Source organism: Denticeps clupeoides, chromosome 5, assembly GCF_900700375.1.
Source record: "Denticeps clupeoides chromosome 5, fDenClu1.1, whole genome shotgun sequence".
NCBI lineage: Eukaryota > Metazoa > Chordata > Actinopteri > Clupeiformes > Denticipitidae > Denticeps > Denticeps clupeoides.
Genome location: NC_041711.1, coordinates 24,431,031 through 24,457,981, shown reverse-complemented (window position 1 = coordinate 24,457,981; position 26,951 = coordinate 24,431,031). Strand labels below are relative to the sequence as shown.

Sequence of the window (26,951 nt, the reverse complement as noted above, 5' to 3'; positions counted from 1 at the left end):
GAAGAGTTGAAAACAGCCATGCACAGTGTATTTCTTTTTATTCAGAGTATTCTTGCCAACATAACAGCAACAGCCCTACAAGAGCAGAGCGTACTGACTCTTCATTTAGTTCAACATGGAGCTACATGGCGCTCTCTAAAAGATGATTGGATCAGGTCAGGATTTAAGCAGTTATGAATACTATATTTTCTCAATAACAAACTTTTGTGTGTTCTGTTTAGTTTCTTTAGCATTGAGCTTAAACAGTTTACACTGTTTTCATTGAATCTACTCAAATGTGAAGGAAAACATGTTTTGGATATTTGTTTAGTATTTTTCAAAGCATAAGTTTTGACCATTTTTAGTACATTACACAACTAATACCTATAGCAAAATTTGTTCATAATTCTTTTCTACTTAAAATTTCTTTCTAAGGACATGGCATGGAATCCTTCTTAAATGTCTTGGGAATGTGTTCATTTAACCAGTACCACTACCACTCATACAAAAAATAGATTTGACTTCAATTTTGTCAGTTTTGTCTAGTTAGTCTGCCAATATGGCCTGAAAACCCACCAAAAAGACACACGACTCCCACACATAACTACACAGCACTCCAGATATCAATTATCCATACATTTCCACCCAAGAATCCCAACAACAAATGTTCCTTGTGCCATCACACAATGACTAAACACTGGCCTCCACCACCTCCTTGAAGCATCCAAGTGACAGGAAGTGTCAGATTATTTTATTTAAATTTCTCAATATACTCTCTGTTCAGAATGACAGCATTCACAGCACATTGCTTTTTCAACATTTTGTTATGTTGCAGCCTTATTCCAAAATGGATTAAATGTATAGTCTGCACACAACACCCCCTAATGACAACATAAAACTGAGAGAGCACATGTACATGAGTATTAAAGCTCAAAATTGAGCTCAGGTGCATCCTGTTTCGCCCGATCTTCCTTGAGATGTTTCTGCAGCTTAATTGGGAGTCTAGCTGTGGACAATTGATTGGACATACAAACCAAGTTCATTACCAGACCAATACCATCCCTACAGTAAAGCATGGTGGTAGCAGCATTATGCTGTGGGGAGGTTTTTCAACTGCAGGAACTGGGAGACTAGTCAGGATAGAGGGAAATATGACTGCTGCAATGTATAGAGACATCTTGAGACTGGGACAACAGTTCATCTTTCAGCAGTACAACAAGCCTAAACACACATCAATTTTGGAATAAGGCTGTAGCATAATAAAATGTGGAAAAAGTCATGCGCTGTGCATACCTTCTGGATGCACTCTACATGTACTTTTGCTCCAGAGTGAATAACATACGCAGAATCCTCATGTTCATTGTATGACAGAGTAATCAAGGGTCACACATGACAAGGGTCATGTTTTACAGTGAACACCCAGACAGAACACTGATATGAAGTCAGTGGTAAATTATGCTACCAGCTACTACCAACATTCTCCACAGTCCTTATATTTTAAACTCAGCGTCCATCCCAACAAATATGTCACATGTTATTCTATATCTTGCTGTTGCAGTTTGTGGCTAGATACGGCAGTCTCCCACCCTAAAGCAGCTAATCGTTTGCTTTGAAAATCCTTGGGTTAAAGTCAATTCTTCTGACTTACAAAAACCAATCCAAAAAAGAAAGGCTTGTCTCACTGTGGTGGATCCTCAGCCCCATGCACTCTCTCCCATGGCTCCTGCAGATTAGCGTTCATGCTGACTAGTTGCCAGTTCGAGCTCTGACCGCTTCAGCACAGCACCATGAGTCAGCAGCGGCCTGGAGGAGAAGGTCAGCAGGTTAAATGTTTCAGAGGAACAGCATTTGTAATGCATTATACACTCACTTAACTGCTGAGTCATGGTTTTAAAGAGATTTTACTCCCATCAGCCACTTGTCTACCTGGTGTTCATTGCATAAATGTCAGCCAAAAGCCCACAGCTTCTCCATCATGGAAACAGCCTCATGCTTAATGTCTGTGTGGAGACTCAGACTCTAGAGGTAACTGCTTCTGAGCTGTTGCCTGCAAATAGACAGTGATGGGCACATATCTATTATAAAATTACTCTGGCCTCATGGTGGCATTCAACCCTCCTTTTCCCAAACTCATAAGTGTGTCAGGCAGCTAAATGTTGGTTTTTGATTCACCAGTTATTGCAGGATTAGAGGATTAATGAGTTTAGATACCAGCTCGTGCTATTACTGCCATAATCTTCTTACTTAAGTCACTGTATGTGAGCGGTGTGATGGGCAGGAGAAGGGGGATTATTTTTTTCCCTCAGAAAAGCACCATCTATAGTGGATATATGGAATCCTCCTCTTATGATGGCTGTGGGTTGGATGCCAGTCATCTCTTTTTGTTCTGCCCATGGTTCAAGCAGCTCCTTGCTGGTCGTCCACCATGCATACTGTGAATCATGCTTATGGACCAATACTCAGCATAGATGCACAAATGAAGATATTTTGGCACAAACTCAGGCATCTGCTGATGAATTTCATCTCCCAGCATCAGTCAACTGGCTCTTGGAAAGGCCATTTTGTCATGCAGAACCTGTGGAATGGTCTAGCTTGGGACTATTTTTGCTCAGATGAAATGTTGCTTTTTACTTGTAAGATTTGGAACCATTTTTTAAATAGTTTTTAAGTGTATTTCGGGTGCTAAATAGTGAAATAGCTCTTGAGCAGGAATGTGCACAGATCTAATTAGAGACGATATTGTATGAAGAAGAAATTCACATCCCTGCCAAGATGAAGATCATTGTCCTTTTATGATTCTTGGCAACTTATGCTGCGCAGAGGAAAATAGTAATGATCTAGGGCTATCTCAAGCCAATGTAAAAACATTCTTATGCAGAAACTAGTATAATAATAACACTTGACAATACTTTAATTTCTATTCCAGTTTGTGATGTATTAACTAGAATCATGTATTCAGACTGCCAGTTGTCTGCATGGCTTTTGGAGCGCCGGGTAACAACACTTGGACCAAGACTGAGCATTACGCGTGAATGGAGATGAAGAATGCCCTCATTGTCTTTCATGATATAATTTCCTTACACTAATCTAGCTGTCTATAGTCTATACTATATATATGTTCATACTACCAATCTATAGTGGTTTGGTAACTCCTTACAGAGATGGCCTGGTCATTTATTTTAAATAAAAACCCCTGCAGACTCTTAGAGTAAATCATTTACTGCAAAATCTTTTTGTTTCCTTAGTTGTTCCATCAGATAACTTTTTGATTAATAAAATGTATCAAAATTTTATGTGACTCACCCAAAAATACTGTGAGCAAAGTACTATGTATGTTTAAATATTTTTATTTTGCTTTTGCTTATGTCATAGGTCAGATCCACACAGACCCATAAAACACAGCTGTATTAAATTATTTTAACAGAATAAATTGTAACGATTAACACTTAATTTTTGACAGCCCTAGTAAAACCCAGATAAGAAAATATAGAATTAAATTCTCACTTATGCAGATTACATTAAAATCAAACAATATACAGAAAAGGGTCTGAATACTTAGATGTGATATTTCAGTTTTTTGTCTGTGTCAATATGGGGTGCTGTGTGTACATTAATGAGGAAAAAATTAACTTAGATTTTACCAAATGACTTCAATATAACAAGAGTGAATAATTTAAGGGGCTCTGAATACTTTCTGTACCCACTGTACCCTAAGATCAAACTCAGGAAATCAGTGACTGGCTTGGGTTTGATTGAAATAAATGGTGTGAATGCCATTGTGTATGTATTTGAAACAGTGTGTATTAAGTTTGCTGATTATTGTGGTTTTTTTTTTGTTTTTTTTTATTGGACTCTGGTGATGACAGTGGCAGCTGTATGGTTGGCAGTGTTTAAAACAGCTGCAGAAACATTATATCACCACCAGGCCTCCACTGCATTCATCATGTTTAATGAAACTCGCTTTTTGGTTCGCAGGCAGGCCCTTGGTGATATTGCTTTCATTCAGTCATATGCCAGCCCTTAGCCACATATGCCAGACCACACTCCCCTTTCCGATTGCCAATATACACACAGATCATGCGAGGGCACCTCGCGTTCCCCGCTCTGCTCCTTTCATCCCTGCATCTGCACGGGCTGGCCCAGCACCCTGATTTCCATGCCATAAGTGGGATGACATTTTTCTTGTTTAAACAGGAGATATAGAGTTAATTTATGCAGAGTCAGTTGAGCAAATCCAGGGTACCACAACAGGAAGGCTGGTGGTTTGGGGGAGGTGGCAACTGAATATTCAAATGATGTAAAAACCCATTTACTTGTCTGTGTGGGTCCCAGCCCATAACACGCTTTCTGCTGCCAAACAAGCTGCTGCCCTCCTAATTGACAATTCTGCCTAATCAAAAATAGGCATCCCTCTGTAGCAGATTATCCATTAGTTCACGTGGGTGGTGGCTGGTAATTGAAACTGAAGCAGCATAGTCAAACAGAAATGTTCAGAATTCTAAAACAGTATCTTCTTGTTCAGTTGCTGCATCGTTTTTGAGGATCCGTTTTTCGATAGATTCTTCAGATGTTAGTCAAATTTGATGTGTCACGTGCTTTTCTGCAGTTGTGACATATCTAACAAAGCTTTGTCCATCAGCATTCCACTACAAACAACTGCAAATGATTTTTTTGATGACATAGTGGTCTGTATCTTAACACACTCAAGGTTGTGGCTTATTTACAGACAATATACAGATGAAATGAAAGAGAAAGAAAAGGTTGAAATTGAGGAGCCATGGCCTCCCCGTGCACGGCGAGGAGTCCATTAGTCATATGGCATGATGCAGAGTTTAATGCGCTCGCTGTGGACCTGCACTGCTGAGCGAGCGGTGATGCTGGTATTGCATGTGCCAGTGACGGCATTCGTTATTGTGGTGACTGAACACCGTGTCACTGCTGTCCCCATTCTGTGACGCCGGGGTCCTGGCAAGCACCTTGGCCGGCAGATTAATAGCTTCTTTGCACTTTCAGTGCAGTGTGCACAACACACTGCGGAGTCATTAAATTGTCTACTGAATGGGAGAAGGGAGGGAATTTTGTCTCTTTTTATGTTTCTCTGTCCGCGGATTCTTTTACAGGAAAAGAGAATAAAGAGGAGCTGCAGCCCAGTACCCAGTGGCTCATCCTCCTTTTGATTTTTCTATTTTTTGTGGGGGGGGGGGGGAGAGATTTACAGCTTTGTCCTGAATCTCTGTCCAGGAAACAGGAAGTGTAGTCAGGGTGGTCGTTAGCGCTCTTTGGTCGTTACTCTTCCTGTGACTACAAACTGTCGTATGATGTCTGCTGCAGGAAGAGAGCAGTTAGAGCTTCCAGCACCTGCGAATTATGATTTGCGTTCTACTTATGCTCGTGGGTTTTACTAGTGCCTACTGCTGTTTTTTTTTTTTTTTTTTTTTTTTTTAGATTGGCATTAATGTTTGCCATTCTTGAATGACAGGACTTGATTAAATTGTTTTTTCATTCAGCATCTGTGCTGCGGCCACTCAACCCCCTGACTGTCGCAATTTGTGATGACAAGTACAACAGCTAGCATGTTAATTTTCACAGTGTGAAGGGGTTACTACGACAGCATTTCAATCTCCTGTCATTGTGAGAGAGAGGAAAAATACCCATAATGCCAGAGCACAGACATCCCTACTGGTTTTAGTTTTTTCAACATCCCTGTAGGACTGGATGTGACTCTATGGGTGACAGTGTGCGAGGGTCGAATGTCTGTTGCTTGGGTAGATAGCTGCTGTATAAATGGTATTCACTCATTTCACAGGATAAGTGAAAAATAGATACTAATAATAAAATACACTTTGTAGTTATTTTGTATAATTTTATATAAACTCAACTCTGTTTTTTTTGTGACACAAATTATTATATACAAATTTTGTTTTTATTGAAATAAATACACTCAAAACTCTCAATACTGTCAATATATAATGAAATATATCACATGGTCCTAAGTATTCAGACCCCTTGCTGTGACTCATATATTTAACTCAGGTGCTGACCATTTCTTCTGATCATCCTTGAGATGGTTCTACACCTTCATTTAAGTCTAGCTGTGTTTGATTATACTGATTGGACTTGATTACGAAAGCCACATGCCTGTCTATATAAGACCATACAGCTCACTATGCATGTCAGAGCAAATGAGAATCATGACGTCAAAGGATCTCCATGATGAACTCAGGGACAGAATTGTGGCAAGGCACAGATCTGGCCAAGGTTGCAAAAAAAATTCTGCTGTACTTAAAGTTCCTAAGAGACAGTGGCCTCCATAATCCTTAAATGGAAGACATTTGGGACAAGCAGAACCCTTCCTAGAGCTGGCCGTCTGGCCAAACTGAGCTATCGGGGCAGAAGAGCCTTGGTGAGAGAGGTAAAGAAGAACCCAAAGATCACTGTGGCTGAGCTCCAGAGATTCAGTCGGGAGATGGGAGAAAGTTGTAGAAAGTCAACCATCACCGCAGTCCTCCACCAGACAGGACTTTATGGCAGAGTTGCCCGACATAAACCTCTCCTCAGTGCACATGAAAGCTTGCATTGAGTTTACTAAAAAACATCTAAAGGACTCCAAGATGGTGAGAAATATGATTCTCTGGTCTGATGAGACCAAGATAGAATGTTCTGGCTTTAATTCTAAGTGGAATGTGTGGAGAAATCCAGGCACTGCTCATCACCTGTCCAATACAGTCCCAACAGTGAAGCATGGTGGTGGCAGCATCATGCTGTGGGGGTGTTTTGCAGCTGCAAGAACAGGATGACTGGTTGCAATCAAGGGAAAGATCAATGCGACAAAAACTGAACAAAAACCTTCTCCAGAGAGTTCTCAGGACCTCAGACTGAGCCAAAAGTTTACCTTCCAACAAGACAATGACCCTAAGTGCCCATCTGAGCATCTCTGGAGAGACCTGAAATAGGCTACAGAAAGGAATGGCAGAGGATCCCAAAATCCAGGTGTGAAAAACTTGTTCAGATTCTACTAAATACTGAGAAGAGTCTGAATACTTAGGACCATGTGATATTTCAGTTTTTCTTTGTTAATAAATCTTAATAAATGTTTTTCCATCCGTCTGAATACTTTCCATACCCACTGTATGTGACAAATAAACGGAACCTGTACTTGTTACACCCTTAAGACTCGGCGTAATGTATTTATTTCTGTTTACAATTCGGTGTCCACAGTTTCTGGTGACATTTTGATAGTATAAAACAATTGATAGGCTATTTTTAGTTACAATTTTCTGTGAAAGTTAAAATCAAATCACTGTCATACATTTGTAGATGCTGCCGGCCGAGTGTGTGCTGTATTAGAATCCATTGTTCTGGTACTTGAATCCAATGTATATGAAGCTGCAGGTTTTTGTTTATTTTATTCTTTTTTGCAAGTCCTTCAGCTTGGTGCTAAATACGTCCCAGGAACAGCCAGTGCTGCAGAGGACAGGAATGTTCCTGTACTTCGTGCTTCTAAACAGCTAAGGACACTTGAGCTATGCAGGCTGACAGCATTTTCACTGCACTTCATGAGAATGTATGAACAAATCATGAATTGTAACAGGACTTGCTGGCCCAGTTGAGGAACAGGAACCTGATTTGCTGTATTTCTGTATTCAAGACAGCCGTGCAGGAACTTATACTGTTTTGAATTCTGCATCCAAGTCTCTTTTTCCACTTTTTTTTTTTTTTTTTTCAGTATTTTGGTTGGCAGGAGGATGAAGTCTCATAAAAATCTCTTGCTGTGTTTCAGTCTTCGTCTCTGCCTGTCTGCTCAGTGTCACTCTGCAGAGCAGCTGTAACAACACAAAGTGGACCGATAGGACGAGCCAAGAAAGCATTACTGAACTGGCAGAGACTCTCAATGTGGTGTCCACACACACAAAAACACACTCTTGCTTATAGACGCCTGCCAATGTTCTTTGCTTTTGGGGGCGTCGGGGGATAATTGTTATTCAGCTGTCTGTAATGAGATGTCCTGGCCAGTGTGAGAGTCTGTCAAGCTCTCTTCTCTTTTGTTATGCTGATGAGGGACTATTAGAGCTGAGCCGCGCCACCCATCCCTCCGTCTCTCCCTCGGCATATCAGGGCTTAGCGGCCCGCAGCGTTTTTGCTGGTCAAGATCTCACCTCCCCTGCCTCCTTCAACCACTGCACTCTTCCCCGAGGCTCTTGTTTTGGTTGCATATCTATTCCTGACATGTGTTTTGATATTTGGCTCATATTGACAGCTAGTCAGATGTGCGGGACCAGAAAAGGCGTGGAAAACACCCAAACTCCTCAACAATTAAGGGAGCTTCTGGCTGCAGGGAACAAATGGGCAATTAATTCTGTTGAGCTTAAGCAACACACATTACCATATCTGCTTCTGTCTGGGAAATTTTTCCGATTTGGTAATATTCTTGCAAACTACAGTTCTTGAGTATTGTGCATCATCAGTTCTTATGTCTTCTAGAAGAGGGTTTCTTAATATCTGCATGGCAAAGTGTGAAAACACATGCTGTTACCATAGATGATGTGTTACATTTTCATTTTAATTTCAGATTAATTTCTGATGTGCTTAAAGCAGAATTTCCATTTTCTGGTCTAACCTAAGGATTAATGTGTGCCAGTCGAGTTCACTTTTGCTTAATTGCTTCATTTTTTTTTCCTCTACTGTTTTGACATGTTTTAATCATCCCTTAATCCCTTTTGTCTTTGTCAAGGCAATGGCAAGACATCATACAACATGGAAAAAGCTATAAGATGCGTCATATGTCTTCATTTAGTTTCTAATTATCTGGAGTTCATTCTTTTGATCCATTTCTAAAGACTATGAATGCATGTGATCATATTGACCTTGTGACCACCTTCTGATGATGACTTAAGCAAATTCAGGGCTCCCAGGCAGTTTGTTAATGATCCTAAGAAAGATCAAGTCTCATGTTCTGTGTTGTCTCTACTTTATTTATATATATAAAAAAAACACTTTCATTGTATTCATTACATACACGTCTTATAGACCTACAAGTAGTGAAAATACGATATATGTAGTACTTGGATGTGTTTGAAAGTGGTTAGTGTTCGTGAAGACACAAAAAGAGAATTTGATGGTTGATATTTATTTCATTGCCTGACCTTGCCTGTGTAAACTGCTGAAAATTAATTTCTTGAAACAGCCACATGCATTAGTCTAATTTTGTGTTTTCTGTTTAATCCAATACATTTCTGTACTCTGTTAACTTTTTTGTGAGGGAAATTTGTATAAGGTGAGGTAGAAGCTCGCATGATTTTTTTTTTTCTTCTTCTCTCGCATATGAAAGCCATGTGCCTGCTCTGTGGCCTTCACTTATCCCATCTTTTCAAAATCAGTTGAAGGGCAGACATATATCTGCAGAATAGGATGGGAGCTTGGCTCTGGTTCAAGGTGTGGGTTTTGTAAATAAGCATGAATAACACATCTGGGTATACAATGGTGCAGCCTCATGTGTTACGCTGCATCCCCAGCCCTCCAAGCTCTCTGGAGATGGTTCCTTTATGCACTGTCACATGGAATGAAGGCCTCATGAAACAGAGTTGTACCGGTTTTGTCAACTGCGTTTTTTTCTTTTATTCACTGTTGTTATCTGTTTCATTACACATCATCCCTGCAGATCTGCGATGAGCTACTGACACACACATTTTTGAATTGTACCAAACTGGTCATGATTAGAATGGTGTCAGAACACAGTGCAGAACGACATCACTCCTGAATGGGTCAGAGGGAGATCAGCACAACATTATGCTGGTGGATTGGAATGTTCTACTGATTCTCTTGTTTAATGACGGAAAACTGCCTGACAAAATGTGCATATTTCAAAATGGATTAAATATATATATTTTTGTACACACAACACCCCATAATGAATGTAAAACGTTTTGGCAAATGTATTAAATAAAATAACAGCAGAAGATTTTCTCTAACCTTCCCCAGATTTGTACCTTGAGACAATCCTGTCTCACAGCTCTACAGACAATTCCTTTGACTTCATGCTTGGTTCGTCCTCTGACATGAACTCTCAACTGTATAGACAGGCCTGTCCCTTTCCAAATCATGTTCAATCAACTGTTTTTTACACAGCAGGACTCCAATTAAGTTGCAGAAACATCTCAAGGATGATCAGGGGAAACAGGATGAACCTGAGCTCAATTTTGAGCTTAATGGCAAAGGCTGTGAATATTTATGTGCTTTCTCAGTTTTCTTTATTTGTTGTAATTATGAGGTGTTGTGTGTAAAATTCTGTTGAAACAATTACTTAAATCCATTTTGGAATAAGGCTGTAAAATGTGGAAACAGTTATTCACTGTACACTATAGATCACACACACCAGATTTCACAATCAGTGCTTTCACATTTGGTGGTTTAATGTAGCGGTAATACATGTTAAGGTCAGAACAGGTCAGCAAAATGTATATATATATACACACACACACACACACTCTCACACACACACACACACACACACACATAGGGCCCTATGAAATCCATTTTATTTTTCCTTAAATGCCATGTTTTCCGTTATAAAAATATTTGTTCTCCTAAAAACTATGTGATTATTGAGTGGGTGGGGAAAAAATAACCTGCAAATTACATTTAATCATTGTTCAACAAAGTGATTGGGCCTTTACTGTTTGCTTTTGTAAACCATTTACATGTAAATAATATGTCCATTTCATGCAAACAACTATCTTACAATATTGCGCATTCCTCCATTTGTAAAATAAAAGTGCTTGACATTTGACCTCAACATAAAAAACGTATCTAATAAATAAACATGTGGAGTTGTGCCCACTTTGCATACACAGTGTATGCACGTGCATGCACATAACTAATCGGGCAAGTGGTCCAGATTCGGCACTGACAGCCTCTTTGCCATCGTTCGTTTACAATGCGTTGGTGTGTTCGAAAGTTCCGCCTCAACCAGAAACACATGTAGTGGGCTGCAGTGGCCAGAAATGCGAATTAAACAATATTCCGTGTTTCATAGCGGATTATGAATTATCTGTTCAATGCCACGATTTCTTCCACATTTTACGCATCACAGAAATCATAGGCCCTTCACATACATACACACATTGTACCATTCAAACTTTTTTTTTTCTTTATCTTATTTTCTACTTTGCAAATGAATACCGATTACCTCCAAACTATGAAGAACGCATATGGAATTTTGTAGAAAAAAAAAGTGTTTAACAAATGGGAATATGTTTTACGTTTTAGATCAAAGTAGCTATCTTTTGCTTTGAAGTATGCTTTGCAAACTCTGGGCATTCACACTGTGGACACAGTCTGGGCAGCCCATTCCAGGTCCTCCTGGTTTTCAGTTGCCAGGTGTGCCATTTTCAATTCTTTGCCTTCTTAAAGTGTTTGAGACCATCAGTTCTGTTGTGCAGAGGTAGGGTTGGTACAAAGGTCTATACAGGGAACAGCCCTATTTGACTATTGTTCTAATCCATGTTATGGTAAGAACCACTCAACTAAATGAAGAGTGACAGTCCATCATTACTTTAAGACACGAAGGTCAGTCAATCCATAAAATTTCAAGAACTCCCGACTTATCCTGAAGTGGCATTGCAAAGACCATCAAAAGCTAGGATGAAACTGGCTCTCATGAGGACTGACCCAGGAATGGAAGACCAAGAGTTACCTCTGCTGTGTGCATGATAAATTCATGAGATGTCAAAAGCACCTCAGATTAGAGCCCACATAAGTACATCACTGAGTATTTATTCAAGTAGCAGACATCTCAACATTACTCCGAGGAGATGGCTTGAATGAGGCTTTCATGGTCGATTTGCTGCAAAGGAGAACATTTTTGAGGAAGAACAACAAAAAGAATAGCGTTGCTTGGGCCAAGAAATGGACATTAGACCAATGGAAATGTGTCCTTTGGTCTGACAGGTCCCAACTTGAAATTTTTGGTTTCACTCGCTGTGTCTTTGTGAAACGTTGAAATGGTGAGTGGATTGTATGGTTCCCTCCATGAAGTATGAAACAAGAGGCTATGTAAGGGCTATTTGACCAAGAAGAGAGTGGTGGAGTGCTGCATCAGATGACCTGAACTCAACATTTATGTGACGTAAACCCAATTGAGATAGTTTAGGATGCCTTAGACCACAGAGTGAAGGCAAAGCCACCAACAAGTGCTCAACATCCCAGAGAATGCCCAGAGTGTGCAAAGCGGTCAAAAAAAAAGATGGCTACTTTGAAGAATTAAAAATATAAAGCATATACTGATTTGTTCAACACTTTTATTGTTTACTACATAATTCCATATTTGTTCCTTCATAGTTTGGCTTTCATATTAAGTTACAATGTAGAGGAAAAAGACTGCTGAATGAGAAGGCATTTCCAAACTTTAACTGTTACTATGTGTGTGTGTGTGTGTGTCAGTATTAATGAAATTATGTTCAATCTACTCTAATTCATACATTAATTTTGTTTTGTTATTTCTATAAACTGGCTAGTTCTTCATCCCAATTAACTAGACAGTTTCTTCTGTGTATGTAAAAAATGTTTTTTTGATGAGTCATTGGACAAAACAGGCTAACTGTACCATCATAATTGAATTTTTTTCCTCCTTCATCTGCTCCCATTAGGGGTCGCCACGGTGAATCAACCGCTCTTGCTGTACGCACAATTGATTTGGCAAAAAATGTACTGACACAACGCTGCCCATTTCCCCTGGCTTGGGACCTGCATTATTTTATTATTCATTTTAAAATATGTCTTTCTCAGTTAACCTGCATGAATAAGAATGTTCAGCCGGATAGCTCAGGACAGTTAATTGCACAATAACTTTGTTTACATGGCGTAACATGATTTGAATCTGCTCATGTACACTTGGTCCATGTTGATTTCTCCTTCCCTTCTTGCAGGTGGGTGAAAGGCAGCACGTTCTCGTTACTGAGGAGTCCTTTGATGCCAAGTTCTATGTAGCCCACAATAAGTTTTACGAACAGGTGAGACCATCTGTCCTGCTGTGCTCATTTATGTAAAGGTGTAAATATAACTACATTAACAATGTATTGTTCCCGTGGATGAATGAAAGACAGATGATCTAATGCTTATGGAATCAATAAATAATAACAATAATGTCATTGGATGATTAGTTATTGCTTGACAGAGTTTTTAGAGTTTCTGCTCTGTACAAGTTTAGGGTCCTGGGGGTTCCCGTGGATCCCTGCAGCTGTCAGTTTGCTGTCTGATAACTCTTATCTACAAACACTACCAGCTGCCACAATCCACAAAAAAATTCTTCCTTTCCAGCATCAAATAAATCTATGTAGTCTATTTAGACCTCTGTTCATCATAGTCTTCATCGTCATCAGGCATGATGAAAGTAAAACCTTTTAAAAGGAAGTTTTTTTCTGTTTGAAATGTATGCCTTTGGGGTATAGTCTGTGCTTTTAAGTGTCGGAAAACAAAGCTTTGAGAAGCTGTTACTGTATTTCTATATGAAATATTCCTTAAATTGGTTTCTTCATTTAAGTAAATTAATAATTATTATTAATATTAGATTACTTTTGTTGCATGGGCCCTCACTTTCTCATTCATTCATGCATCACAAAATTCATTGATTAGGATAGGAGACGTCAGATGCAGAAATCACCAGATCTCATCACATCACAAGATGGCTTGGGTGGCACTGTTTTAACCTAAATTATATTTCTTCTGGCCTAATCATATGTTTGCACTATTGGGTGCAACTAATTCAGATGGTTGCATTCTCACATGCAGCCCCTCTGGGTAATATCTTGGTAAGTTCAGGTTGCAGTGAATATTTGAAAACTGCAATATGCATATACAAATGTGGATGCCTGTGTTGAGGAAAAGATGATCAAGTGTCAATTAAATTTGAGTGTTGACATGAATAAAAACACCTGTCATTCTGTGCCTTTAGCATTTATAGTATCTTTTAGTATTTGTTCAGTTGGTTCAGACATGTGTTACGTGGCCTTTCAAAGATGGACAGAATGTGCATCACTGTCAAGCACGGTCTGATACAGTAAAATGAAAAGAGATTTCAGGCCGTTTTCTGGGTTGGTGAAGGAGGATTCAGAAGGACTTTCATTTTCTCCCAACTGGAGCTTATAAAATCTAAGATATTCTACACCATCTTAACTTTCTCTGGGAGGGTGTGATGGAGTCAAGGGCACCTTGTCAAAACGCTGCCAAACAGCCCTAGGGTGACAGCTACATATCTGCAAGCCTCTCTCATGCCAGATAACATCTGGGTTCTTGAACATGCTTTAAGGCAGAGTACCAAAGAGCTGCTCTCCAAAAGACTAGCAATTGGCCAGCTCTACTGGAACAATATCCTTTGGACATCAGAGTGCATAAAATAAACATGAACCTCATAATTTCACCTGAGGAATGGAGTGAATTAAAATAGAGTGAGCTGATTTGTCATTGTGAAACACTGCAGCACAGCACACGGTGACGCAGTGAAATGTTGTCCTTTGCTTTTAACCATCATCCTTAGTGAGCAGTGGGCAGCCATGACAGGCGCCCGGGGAGCAGTGTGTGGGGACGGTGCTTTGCTCAGTCGGCAACCTGCTGATTATGGGTCCGTTTCCTTATCCACTAGGCCACCAATACATCTTTCAAATACATCCTGATAGCTGTCCAAACTTCCACTGAGTACTTATTGCAAGGCATTTTAACAATGACCAAGATTGTTTAACACACTTGTTCAGTAAAAATGTCTTTTGTTGCTCTCAGTTTGAGCTGTTCATGCAGAAACCAGTTATTGTGTTACATTCAGGGTGGTCTTTCTCATCACCAATCATTTTCATTTTCCGACTGATTTCCCTTGATCTTGCTTCATCACATCTGTGTGCCATCACAAGACTGTCTGATCTAGCCACTTCCTCTCAGGCTTTCATCCCGATGCCACATGTTCATGGCACAGAACCTCATCTTCAGCTGTCACTGCTGTGTTCGTTTGGGGGGTTCTGGAAGGGCATTTAGCGTATATTTAATTTCTTAGTTAGCTAACATGGTATGACTGTATATATGTAATGAAATGAAGTGAAAAACTACCCCTCACACTGAGCCTGAGCAAGTGTAGTTCATCTCAATGGATGTACAACTCTTTGATTCTTTGAGTTACCAAAGAATGACCTGTAGATCATCATTTTACTCTTTTCATGTCATCCATTTTCCCACCCGAAGAGCCTTCCTGGGGCCAAAGTGTTTTACAGATGCTTCATCAGCATGCAATGTGTTCAATGTTCATAACCGCATATGGGGTTCCTTGCTCAAGGGAACCTTAGTGGCCGCTTTCTTACCTGCTAGGTCAACCTTGTCCCACAAGATGGGTTGGGAATTAAAAACTGGTGCAGATGGACACACACTCAGTTGGCCTTCTACCAGGGACATTCTGTTTTGCATCTATAGTTGGGGTGAGGCTTGCTTGTTGTCTGATCTTCAGGAGAGATTGGCCTAATGGTTAACGTGACGGACTCGTAAGCGGAAGGCTGCGGGTTCGAGTCCAGCACAAATTGGGGAAGTGGTGGCCTAGAGGTTAAGGAAGTGGAATTCAGAAGGTTGCCGGTTTGAATCCTGAGATGCCAAGGTGCCACTGAGCAAAGTATCGTCCCCACACACTGCTCCCCGGGCACCTGTCATGGCTGCCCACTGCTCACTCAGGGTGATGGGATGTTTCACAATGACAATCACTTCACTTTCACTTCTTTCAGATGTATGCATGCATCTTGTTCAATTGTTCAGTTCTCCATAACACTTCTAATGGCATGTTGATGTTATAGTTGATGTTTCAGTACAGGGCTTAAAATGAGAATCCAAGCATTTCAGTAAATGCCTTTTTTCCCCATTTCATCAAGCTGTCCATGTCACTGAATGTGCTGGACAAGGTCTTTTTTTTTCTGCAGATTCAAAACTTGTAATCTGTAATCTTTTAGTCCCATCATTTCACTGTTGAGGTATTGCCATTGAAATATCATAGCATATGATATATGCCAATAGTACTTGTTTTCCACTGTCGACGTACATGATTTGAAATCTCATATTAGAATGTGTAATAGGAGGTCAAGTAGACTAAATTCATTGTGTAGAACATCCAGCACTGGCTTGCCTCTCTTTATTTGCTGTTTCTCGGTTTTCTTCTAAGGTGTTGGTGCCAAAAAATTCTGAATTCAGGGGGAAGATGATCGAAGTGGACATTTACGAGGCGGGCAAGCACTACATGAAGGGCCGTCCTGTTGCAGCCTCTCCAGTCTTCACCCCTTCCATTGCTCAACCTCTCCTCAAAGGTCAGGTGTCTGGACTGACCCAGGTGAGTGCAAATCTAATGTTCCTGAATGGTTCCTCTATTTTCCCTAGAATCCTAGTCCTAAAGCTGCAGTGCTGTTGTTTTAAATTTTGGACAGTCCTGTCACTTTAAAATGATCTAGTTACTAGAGAGATCTCTTTTGTGGAAGACTCACCCTTTGTTTAATTATGTGCAGTTTTCTGGCCTTATGACAAAATGTCTATAGTTTTGTAAAAAAAAAAAAAATAAAAAAATAATAATCTTATACTCAAAATCCTTCATCCAGAATTTCTCAAAATAAATTCACACTTTTCTCATTATATCAACTCTTCTTTCTTTTATGAGGAATGTTTTTAGTTAGCAGTTCTGCATGTAGAATGAATTTTCATGAGAGGTGTAACACGTGTTTGTTTCAGACTTTGGCATGAGTCTGTAAACTGTATAAAATTATTGTTCTCTGAACAGTATTTCTGAAAATGTCTTTTAGTTAGAATTAAAAAAGAACGTTGAACAGTGAAGGACTGAAGGATGGGCGCTACAACACTAAAATAGTAGTCTGATGTTGACTTTTAGTAGGAGCCACATGGGAGCGGGATTTGATAAGGTTGGAATCCAGACTGGAAAATCAGTTGACATTTTATTTTATGCCACCGTCCATTTGGCCGATGGCTTTAACATGCAAACCAGGAATTCAACAGGCTGAAAAGCCTCCCCTTCCCAAAAGCAGCTGTTGCTCATATGTTGATCGGAGGCATCTGGCATTCAGTCTGACAGTAACGGCTAAATAAAAGTCGCCTTGAAGACACCTGATGTTTACCACTGACAAGCATCTCGACTGGGTTTTATTCAACCGCTACCTGCCTCAACAAAAGCGAACAGATGGCCTTAAATGTGCTTGTCCGTGGAAATCAGAGTTTGAAAAAGGTGCTGGTAAAAATGTGTTCATCCCATCCGCCCATCCACACACTTCTGTGAAGGGATATAAACAGAAATTAGGGATTTATTTACACCCACCTTAGATTTGCGTGACTCTTTCATTCCATCGTAGGGGCGGGGTGGGGGTGGTGGGGGGGACTGAGCTAATTGCACCGCCTCCTTTGTGCAGCCTGACGGGCAACGTAGGCCTTAAGTGTTTAAGTGCCTGGCCTCTATCGGGTAGATAGTACTTAAGGCTTCATTTACACCCCATTACACCATTCGGCCATTAAACCACAGGCCTGAGAAACTGCCTCTGCTCCCTCACCTCCTCAGGCATGAAGTGTAATTACCACAGAGACGTGGAGGTCAAAACAATGATTCCCCTCATGCTCTCTACCATGAGTAGGACAATTAAAACACAGGGAGAGTAGGGGGTGGTTAAAAAGTGGCTGGAAGATGCAGATGAAAGACTCCACAGGGCCGCTCACCTGAAACGGAGACGTCGGCACCCTGGAATTTTGAAGGATGATGTCATGAGAATGCATCCGTGGGACATGTGGCCACCCCATCCACCAGAACAGCCTTCCTCCTCTCCTCACGAGCAAAGGCTGGTTGTAAAAGCTGATGGGGTGTGAAATTAAAATGTGTATCACATTTCTGAGCCCCGTTTCATGTCCTCTCTCTTCAAGCACAGGGGAACATGTTCGTAGGTTCAGCCCAAAATGAACACCCAGCCTGGACATGGCCTCCCTGCCTCTTTTATACAGCTCTCATTCTCCACCCACCCTGATATTCCTTAAAAAAAAACATCCTCAGGGTGTGCATAAAAAAATAAACTATATTTAACAATAGCTGACAGGCACATTTTAATCATCAACTGTCAATAATCAGGCTCCTCCCACATTAAACAGTTTATAAAACCATCATTAAAGATCGTGTTTGGGGTGACAGGAATTAGTACACAGTAACAAAGTGGTAGTTAGTATCCACAGATAACAACCAATCAGTTCTATTGCTTTTTTTCTGTTGATCTAAATCCTGAGGATGTCTTTGGTCTTACATCAGCAAACAAGTTCCATGCAAAATTCTGCGCTAAGATCCATTTCGAAAACAGTGTCCTAAATGGAACTGGAAGGCTATCATTTCTTTTTAAATCGGATTTCTAATCTCAATCTGAATCAGCAGCACTGCCAGTTCTGATGAATGCTGTAGCACAGACCCATTTACCTCATTCACTGTGGACACAGACGCTGTGATCCGCTGGTCATGATAGAGGGGTTCACGGATGGAGGAGGGGTGGTGGAGCAGTCTGATGATAAAAAAAAAAATTGTTCTGCTGCCCCAGAACCACGATGACAGTTAGCAGCAAGAGGCAGAACCAAACATGAATAAAACTGGAGTTGGAATCGAAGGAGTCCTACTCGCAGCACCACAGGCATCAAATGTCATTCGATTCAATCTGAATTCAGCCCTTTGTGACAATATGTGTTTTTATTTGGTAATTAGGTTATTTTTTGTAGTAACTTTGGACATAATACGCATTTTCCTGAATTCTTTTTTCAGATAATCCAAGCAATCTTCGGTTTAATGGAGCTTTTGCAGACAACATGGAGTGTAGAATTGAACACACATATATATGTATACTGTGTATCCAGAAAGTATTTTTTCCTCAGAATTTTGCACACAACACCCTATAATGACAGCATGAAATAAGGTTTTGGCAAATTTACTAACTATTAGAAAAAACTGAGAAATCAAATGTACATATGTTTTTGAGCCTTTGCTCAACACTTTGTCGGTGCACCTTTGGCAGCAATTACAACCTCGAGTCTTTTTGAATATGAGGCCACAGGCTTGGCACAACTATCCTTTGGCCCATTCCTCTCAAGCTCCATCAGCTCCATTAAAACCTCTCCAGAGATCTTCAATTGGATTTAAGTCTGGGCTCTGGCTGGGCCACTCAAGGACAATCAGAGTTGTCATGAAGCCACTCCTTTGATATTTTAGCTGTGTGCTTTGGGTCGTTGTCCTGCTGAACCAGGATATCCCTGTACTTTGCTGCAGTCCCTTTTCCCTCTGTCCTGACTAGTCTCCCAGTTCCTGCAGCTAAAAAAAACATCCACACAGCATGATGCTGCCACCACCATGCTTGGAACCTTCAAAGCATGAACTGTGGGACCTTATATAGACAGGTGTGTCCCTTTCCAAATCATGTCCAATCAACTGTTATATCCACAAGTGGACTCCAGTTAAGCAGCAGAATGATCAAGGATGATCATGGTAAACTGGAGGTGCCTGAACTTAATTTTGAGCTTCATGGCAAAGGCTGTGAAGGCTGTTTTTTATTTTTAAATAATTAGACAAAACCTAAAGTAAACTTTTTTCATGTTGTCATTATGGGATGTTGTGCGTAGTATTCTGAGCGAACAATCGCATCCATTTTGCAATAAGGTGTGACAAATGTGGACAAAAGGGATTTGCTGTGAATACATTCCGGATGCACTGTACATATACAAATTCCTTCTTTCACAATGTTTCATGTAAGCAAACAAATAAAACCGCGCTGAAGCTGTTCAGTGGCTCCAGTGACTGCTGGTTAACCTCTCACTGCACGGCTCACTGCACGGCTCACTGCACGGCTCACTGCTACCAGAAATCGATCCCTTTTTTCGCATTTTAAACCCGTGCCATGTTGAGTCCTCTGGGCCTTCCCGCTTAGGATGGAACTTTATGTACACAGCTATGCCTTGTATTTGTTCTTTTATTAATTACTGATCTTGATGCTAATTAGTTTGTAATTGATGGGTCAGTCCCTGCTAATTACTACTCTCTGAAGGCTCCTTTAATTTTGTACAACCAAGATGGGCATGCATTTTAAATATCCTTATGGCCTAGAAAACTAATTTTGTTGTTGAAACTGAAGTGGAGCGTTGCTGCTCCTCGTGCATGCGTGTGTTGTCAAGGCGGCTGGCGATTGCGTACAAATCAATTTGTTGTAACATTCAGTGAATAACACTGAATAATTTAATAAGCACTGCCCCAGACTGATCTGTATGTGTACCTGTAAAAAGCAGTCCGTTTCTCAGTAAGATGTTAATTTCATTTTTTTCTGTCCAAGGACACCAAAAAAACATTTTTCTGAAGTAGAACACCCCCCCCCCCCCCCCCCCCCCCCCCATCCATCTGAGAGGCATATTTAGTAGTCCTTTTTTATTTCCCACGGTCATGCATGTTAAATGAATAGCAGTATTTGTAAACTTCTTTGTAACCTTGATATAAAGGAAATATATTTTTATTTGTATTGTAGGCAGGTACGAGTCCTCTGAAAGAAGGTTAAAGTAACTGTGAATGTGAACGAATGAAGCAAGCCAATAATCTGCTCCATGCGACACAAAGCAAAATATGCAGTTGAACATATACAATATTTTTCTTTTATAATGTCTCTTGGAAGAAAGCAAATATAAGACCATTGTTGCTGTTCTTCGGTGGCTGTGGACTGCTTGTTTACCCCTCTCCACATGACTCACTGCTAACAGAAATCCCAATAAATATAAAAAATATATATTGTTAGTATTGTGAGCAGGAAGGACTCTTCTGAAAGATTATGAAGGAAACTGTGAATGCGAGTGAGTGAAACAAGCCAATAATCAGCTCCATTCAACACAAACTAAATTCAAGGAGGCTGGATTCAAGGAGAGCAAAAGGGTGGGGATGGTGTGATGGGCGGCTGATAGAAGTGATCAGGGGTCAGAGAGGCACAACTAATCCTCCCAGATGTGCTTGAATAACAAGAACTTGATGTATTAAACGAGCCACCACCATTCCGTCTCCCTTCCTGCGGTCCACACCACAGTCTTCCTGAGTCGTGTGGGTCTCTGTGTGGGTCTCTGTGTGTGTGTGTTATATACACATGTATATTATGCATGTCAATAACGGGCCATATTGAGGGATGGGAATGGGGGTGAAAATCAAAGCCCCATTTAAAAAAAAAAAAAAAAAAAAAAGTGTCTTGCTGAGAGCCTCCCGCTGGAGAGTCTTTCTGAATTTATTAATCGCCGGTGACAATGCTTCAATAATTCACCGGCTGCGTTCTCCCAGTACCTGGAACTGGGGATTAAAACGCACAGCAGTTAATTGCTTGGCTTGTGTACCTTCTGTACCCACTACTGGCAGAATTCCCATCTGCCTTTTCTGTCCAGGTCCCCCAGTGGAATCTGTCACCATTTATCTTTCTTTGTTAAAGACCCTCATAGGACGGGGTCCCACCACCTTGCCCCCCCACATCTACCAAGGGGATGTTGTTCTGAACAGATATTCTTGTATGCATGTAATGAGTTGGTTATAAAACACCATTCATTTTAAACTATTTAAATACAGCCAAAACAGTAGAAATGTGTACATGCTGTGTATTAAAAAGTAAATAACTAAGTAAAGAAAAAAGTAAGTAAAAGTTCAAACAGCATCAGTTTATTTTCAAGTATTGGTCATATGTGTTTTTTTTTTTTGTTTGTTTTTTTTACAATTTCATTTAGATAAGAATTCATTTCTTTTTAGGCAGACATTTAATCTTTCATTTTATTCTGTGCATCATATTCATTGCGTCTAACCCAGTAAAACTGATGTATTATACCAAAATAATTCCGAGTGATATATACTCATATTTTCAATCAAGGACATAGAGTTTCAGCATGTTTTTGTATGTTCCCTGACTTAATCCCTCAGCGTTTGCACATGTACACACACACACACACACACACACACACACACACACACACACACATATATATATATATATATATATATATATATATATAAAATCAGCTCTTTTAGCAGTAGTCAGTAGGCATTGTGCACATTAATGTTTTTTTTATGCATATGATAATTTAAAGATTTAAGACCAACATGAGATTTTGCTTTTGATGGATTGTCAGGACACCTTCACCAACAGCACTATTCTAATCTTGTAATTCTTAGAAATGGCGCACATGTCCGTGAATTAATGTGCAGGGACTTATTTGAAGGCTCAAAGTCAACTGCTGAAGATTCACAGATCCAAAAAAAGAAATTAATTTCAGTGTTCGGAGCTTCAGCGAATGAATGTCATGCTCATACGCTCATGGGATTAATTTTTATGCCGAAAATGTTCCTTGCCGTTACTGTTGAAGGTGCAACCGGTGCCACCCCGGGACCCAGAGGCTGTCAGGGCTCGCAGGACTGCTTATACTTCTGTGATTTCCTCTCTCATAACAGTTTCATGGAGATAATTGGGTGATAAGTGTTCTTCTCTCTCAGTCAAAAGAAGCTGTCAGCAACGGAACTCTAACAACAGTAGTTTTAAATATGATAATGCATTGATTAATAAATCAATACAACGCTCATATTGAGATGTAAATAATATATGATATAGAGATTTGGCAGTTATTGCTGTTTTTTTTTTTTTAATGAATATATGAACCTGTTGTTGTATTTAACTGTATAGATTAGATTTTCATTACACCCACCACTCCACTCAATAATCTGAACAGAGATGTGCACCCTGCCAGACGATTCTCGTGACAGAATGGACAATGTTGTTATTGTTATTTTTAGTGTACCGCGCCCAGCTCTAGTAGAAGACGGGGGAACTCTTTACTGCGACCTCTTAAGACTAATTTCTTTCATATCTTCACTGCCAGTAGCTGATAATGTAATTGTAATTATCCACCACAGCAGGCGCCAAACCTTAGAACGTTTCAGACTTAAATATTTAATGGTGACGGCTTCTCGCCTCTCGCATGAAGAGCGCTTATTGGGTTGGCCTGTCAGGGTTGGTCATGTTAGGAGGCCCTCATTATGACTGAATCCTTAATGAGCTGAACCATTAGTGGAGACTGGACTGCAGAGCATGGTGGTATCTCCCCACTAAGATGCTGCTACATAATTCACTACGGAGTCTCTTCTCATTTCAGATGTTAAACTCTTGCTGCTTTTTGTGCGCAATGGCAGACGGGACTGTCTCAGCACTCTGACTGTCTGCGTTTCATTTCACGGCTCTGCACCACCTCCAGACTGCTCAATTCAGACTGTCAGGATCAATGAACAATGGCAGAGGAGCACGGTGGCTCCACCTTCCCGTTCTCTTCTGATTATTTGCTAGGAAGCAATCCAAGATCTGGAAATCTTGATTCGGAAACATGCAGTAGCTGCAAGGTTCTAAATGGAGAAACTGCAGAAATAAATGGCAAACATGTATTGTGTCACTGTTGTTGAAAATTATCAGCACTTACTGTAAATCAACTCCTAAAATCTGACTTTTCCCCCCATTTCTGTAGGAATTAACAGCCTCCAGTCCAAATGGAAACCTCACAGAGTCGTCAACACTGACAGCTCTATCGTGGAATCTTGACAAAGAAGGACTCAAACTGCTGTTTTTGGGACTTGGCATTTTGGTCATTATAGTGGCATTTGTCATGGAGAAATTTCTATGAAATACACATGCCCGAATGAAGATTAATGTTTTTTTAATGTAGTTTGATTTTGAAGAAACTCAATGCATATGGTTTCTGCTGTAGAGTGTAAATTCTGGTGTAATTGAGGTTCTGGAAAAACATTGTTAAACTCTTTATTTTATTCTGTTTCGTAATGCTGTTCAGTCTGTAGGATTTTATTTCATTCAGGAGTCACTATTAATGCTGATTCGCAATATTCAAGCTGACTGACTGGCATTTTCCTCATTTCAATAAACTACACAAAACTTTTATAATGTCTGCTCTACATTCTTTCTACATGTTCCTGTCCTACACACTTCAGAAAAAAATATAATTAGGCCAAATCTTCCTTAGAAAATAATGGGTAATATTGATTATATGTCAAACTGTATTTGACAAGTTCATGTATGAATTCTGAACCTCATTCATCATTTCACCATCACCACATCAGTAGGCTTATTACAGAACAGAGTTCAGATTCCTCTTCAGTGCTTCTCACGTCCATCTTAAAATATCAGAGTTAAACAAAGCTTTGACTATGCAAAGCTTTTTTTTTTTTAACCGGATTAATTTTTGCACAGACTTCTGGTAACACAATTTTTTTTTTTTGCACAGTGGAGTGTGGCAACAAGAACACTTATGCGTATGAAATCATTCAGTCTCTGTTGTGTTCTCCCCCCGCACCGATTGCTTCAAGCTTTCCATAATCAGAAGTAGAATTCAGCATGGACTCTCTGCACCACCATCAGCAGGGTCAGCTGACGGGGCAGCAGCGGCCCAGTCTGCTTTGATGTTGGCCTCCACGTTGTTGCTGCATGCTCAGGGTAGAATCACCCCAAGGCATTCTCCACTATGTGGAGACTCACCACTTAGGCCAAATCCTGAGCCTAATCCACCTAAGGCCACAAATATTTCACATATTGATCAATCATGCAGCTCAAAAATAACTGCAGTGATTCTGATAAAAACGAAATGCAGGCCAATCAATAAAAATAAAAAAAAAACATACAAAATGGGATAAGCAGCGACTCATCTGCACACCTCTTTAAATCCTCATTTCTGAATGTTTGGACTCCCTGAAGAACCCTGTAGCAACCTTCACATCACAATTGTAAATATCAGACTTTAAAAGACAAATATTGACGTGTAACATGAATTTACAGGAATATTTATAATTTACATTGCACGAGAAATTAAAACCCATACACAATGTTCAAACCTGAGTTGGATTTGGATGGGCCCAGCTGTCTGAATTGGCAGGGGGTATCCCGCAGAGGCACGCCTACAGGGATGGGTGTGAATAACAATACATTACAGTTCAGACCCTTCAGTGGCCTTTTTCATTTTAATAATGATGCCTTCCATAGGTAGACGGGTTCCATGACATCTACACTTTATCAACTTGCCCTTTCTGGGAAGAATAGAGGATACAGGGGGAGGCGTGAAGGTGATGGGATCAAATAGAAAGGTTGAAATTAAATGTCTGAAGCAGAGGGTTATGGAGGAGGAGAATCTGGCAGGGTTGCTGTCCAAGATTATGGTTTATTTGGCTTGTCTACTGTTGTAGATCTGGTTTTAGTTGGGGTTTTGGGTTCAGGATTCAAATATTGTGGAAGATGGTTCATTTTTAAAAGGGATTGTGTTTATTCAGTAATGTCAAATAATAGATGCACTTTTGCGAAGTAAGGGCTTTTAGTTGTGATTGTAGCTGTGCACCATGGCCTTTGACCTCTGGAATGACGCCTTCCATTGTATCTGAACAAAAAGGGCTTGTAAAATGCTGCACATCGGGAATCACATGGGAGGACGCTGTGGCATCATCTGTATCTCTGAATTCTGCTTCTGTTGGACACACAAAGGCTCCACTGTAAACATCAGTAACCACTAAAATGACCGAGTCAATGTCTATGGGAAAAAGAGCGTCACTTATTGGAGAGTAAAAAAAAAAAAAACAGAATTGAGTCCAAAAAGCTGAAAAAACAGCGACTTCCTGTTCATGAATGAAGAACACATTCCAGTTGTTCCCAAAAACACACTTATACATGCTTGATTGTAGCTCTTCTGAACTGAAACCGATCAGAAAGTTATTAAAATCGCTCTGCCACGCTAAACTCTCCAGCTCTGGAGATGGGAGGCAAAAGCCCTGGAAGATGAAGATATCATGAAATATAACGTCGCTGTCACGTTTGCTGGGAGCCTTGACTGCTACAGTACTAGGCAGAGAAAGGCTGCTGTGCTGACACAGTCTCCTTGTTCTTTAAATGTCTGTGGTGGCGCTTGCGCTCAAATATGAAAAACTTGACAAGGAATAAAGCTGATGCTTTTAAAGCTTATCTGCAGGGCGTGTAGAGCCTCCGTTGACCCTGGGACTGCTGAACTCATGATGTTTGCCACATTATCACATATAATCATATGATGCACAATTTAAAAAGTGCTCTTCAACTAAAGATTGAGTGTCCAGGTGATATCTGATATGTGAATAAAGTGTTTTTTTGGTACAAAATGGATAACCCTGAGCAGAACAACTAGAAGCCAAGTGGAGAATGTGGAAATTCATCAGGCCAGGGGTGTCAGTGTGTCCCAACAGTCGTCAAGTAAATCATCTAAATGTCAGGATGTTTGTCCGAGCAGTTCGCTACCATACGTCACAATACTTAATCGAAAATCCACATTTCACCTCATTTCTTATAAAATTGGATTCTATTCGGTTTGCATTCTGTAACTGATTTACCTCTTTTTCCAGTGATTGCAGTGTAGTGAGGTTCTGTCCTAATCTGCATTCAGATTAGTCAGTAGTGTGTTGTGCCAGAAAACGTAACCCTTCTCTCAGGCTTTGCTCGGCTGTTGGTTATGCTCCATGTGCTCCATGCACAGCCAACAGCATCTCCACTGCACATTTACAACAGGAAACCCTTTAACTGCTTCATAATTTATTGCTTTACTTTGTTACAAATATTCAGGCTGCCCAGGCCAAACCATAATGCAGAAGTGAAACCGTGAAGGACAAGTAAGTGAGAACATAAGTGGCAACACAGAGTGACACCTTTTTAAATTTAGACCCAGCGTATGTGGCAACGTGCACTTCTTCTTTCTCATGCAGGGTTCTCACAGTGTCACACGAGGGTACATATGTCCTCCACATTTCCTTTCTGTGACAGAAGGAAGGGTGGGTGGGCACATGTATGGAGTCCAGGACTTCCTCTGAAGATCCAAAGCCTGGAACTTTTTTTTATGAACTAAAAGTGAAGTGTACTATAGTGGTTCTT

At 40.3% G+C, this 26,951-nt stretch overlaps 1 protein-coding gene across 1 annotated transcript in view; it reads left to right on the top strand.

Moving 5' to 3' along the window:
• The window catches only part of cdkal1 (CDK5 regulatory subunit associated protein 1-like 1), a 224,192-nt gene extending 200,237 nt beyond the window's left edge, over positions 1-23,955 (top strand). The window contains exons 13-15 of the mRNA XM_028980453.1: positions 12,903-12,986; positions 16,160-16,324; positions 23,530-23,955. Coding sequence (XP_028836286.1) covers positions 12,903-12,986; positions 16,160-16,324; positions 23,530-23,685 — 405 coding nt within the window. The 3' untranslated portion in view covers positions 23,686-23,955. The remainder of the gene's footprint in view (positions 1-12,902; positions 12,987-16,159; positions 16,325-23,529) is intronic.
• The last annotated feature ends 2,996 nt before the right edge of the window (positions 23,956-26,951 follow it).